The sequence below is a fragment of the Stylophora pistillata genome, chromosome 1 (genome assembly GCF_964205215.1).
Source record: "Stylophora pistillata chromosome 1, jaStyPist1.2, whole genome shotgun sequence".
NCBI lineage: Eukaryota > Metazoa > Cnidaria > Anthozoa > Scleractinia > Pocilloporidae > Stylophora > Stylophora pistillata.
The window spans coordinates 34,158,215-34,159,909 of record NC_142519.1 but is presented as its reverse complement, the minus strand read 5'-3'; the positions used below and the strand labels follow the sequence as shown (position 1 = coordinate 34,159,909).

The window sequence follows — 1,695 nt, the reverse complement described above, 5'->3', positions numbered from 1 at the left end:
CCAAATTTTAGCGCTTTCTTATCGATCTAAACACAACGTAGTAAACATATTTGGTTTTGGCTTGCTTGCATATAGTGTCAGGAATCTTCCAATTGCCTCTAACACAAGAGATTTTCCCGATAACATTCACGTTAAAATGACCCAAAAAAAACAAAACACTCGCTCAATCACACATCGCCTCGCACATGGTTATATTTTTTCTTAAAATCTAATCTTACATCACGTGATCAATGGGTAACAAGAACAAAGGGAACAAAGTTTACTTCCACAGCGTGACAGTCACGCAGTCCAATTCTCAACACTCTCCCCCCATTTGTCTCGAGAGAGCAAATGTCTTAGAGGCTATCTTAATCTCAGTTGACAATGCTAAAATGAAAATCACAATAAACGAAAATTGAAACAGTCTCTCTAGTTTTCATTTTCCATTTGTGCAAGTTCCTGGATATGAGCTCTGGCAACAACCGCAGTGTTTCTTCGTGGTCTAAAAGCTGGCACGGTAGGATTGAGAGATGGTGGTCCCACTGTCATGTCACAGGTGAGTTCAAGTGGATATAAATGCTGTATTGGGCGCTCAATGACTGACTTGGGAGTGCGTAGCTTTGCTCCTCGGATCACACCATCTCGGCCAATAATCAAGTCGATCACCACTCCCAACTTCCACTGAGCACGGTTTTTCGCATCGGACTTGATGATAACCACATCTCCTTCCACTGGATGGGCACTGTCACCCTTGTGCTTTAAGCGGTGTCTCTCCCGGAGCCCCCTCAGGTATTCTTTGGTCCAGCGGGACCACACTACATCTTTGCACTTGCCCAAGTACTTTGCACGCTTTCGGAGGTCATAGTCTTGGATGTGGTTTGGCTCCAACTCTGGCAGTGCGTTCGGTTGCATGTGCAATAAGGAACTCGGGGTAAGGATGGGCAGTTCAGTGTCATCTTCTACGTAATTTAGTGGCCTGTTATTAAGGGCAACTTCCACATCCAGCAGCACTTCTTTGAGTTCGTTCCACGACAGCAATCCGTTTCCGATAGACTTGTACAGGGACCCTTTGACCAACCCGATCAATCTTTCAAACTGGCCGCCCCACCAGGGCGCACGACTGAGATTGAATTTCCACTCGATCCCTTGCTGGGCTAGGAACCCATAGATCCTCTCATCTTTCATTACTTGCTTAACCCATTTGGATGCACTGACGAATGTTTTGCCATTGTCAGAGTAGATTCGCTGTGGCCTTCCACGTCGGGCGATAAAGCACTTTAAGCTTTTGATGAACTCAGCGGTCTCAAGGTTTGGCACAAGGTCTACATACACGGCACGTGTAAGGCTGCAAGCATACAATAGGATGTACGCCTTTCCTTCCGTTTTAGCCTTCTTCCGGTACCGCAACGGTCCCGCAAAGTCCACTCCAATGACTTGGAAGGGCGTTTGACCCACTGTGCGATCCCTTGGAAGGTTCCCTGGTGGAGGAGAGGTGTAGGCCTGCGCCCTGAACCGCCTACATCCATGACAAGCCTTCACAATCCTTTTAGTCAATCTTCTCAGGCGTGGCACCCAGTAGTACTCTCGTACTTTCGCCATCGTACTACCAACTCCCCCGTGTAGCACTGCAACATGGGCCTGGGCCACCAACTTCTCAGTGTACCGTTGTCTATCTGGTAGGAATATCGGTTAATGGCCCTGAATTCTGCCGCGGCA

General features: G+C 47.7%; 1 protein-coding gene across 1 annotated transcript in view; it reads right to left on the bottom strand.

Annotated features, from left to right (window-relative positions):
* Positions 1 to 359: 359 nt before the first annotated feature.
* Positions 360 to 1,695, bottom strand: part of LOC111332352 (uncharacterized) — a 4,404-nt gene continuing 3,068 nt past the window's right edge. Inside the window, 1 exon segment of the mRNA XM_022937666.2 lies at positions 360 to 1,371. Coding sequence (XP_022793401.2) covers positions 409 to 1,371 — 963 coding nt within the window. The 3' untranslated portion in view covers positions 360 to 408.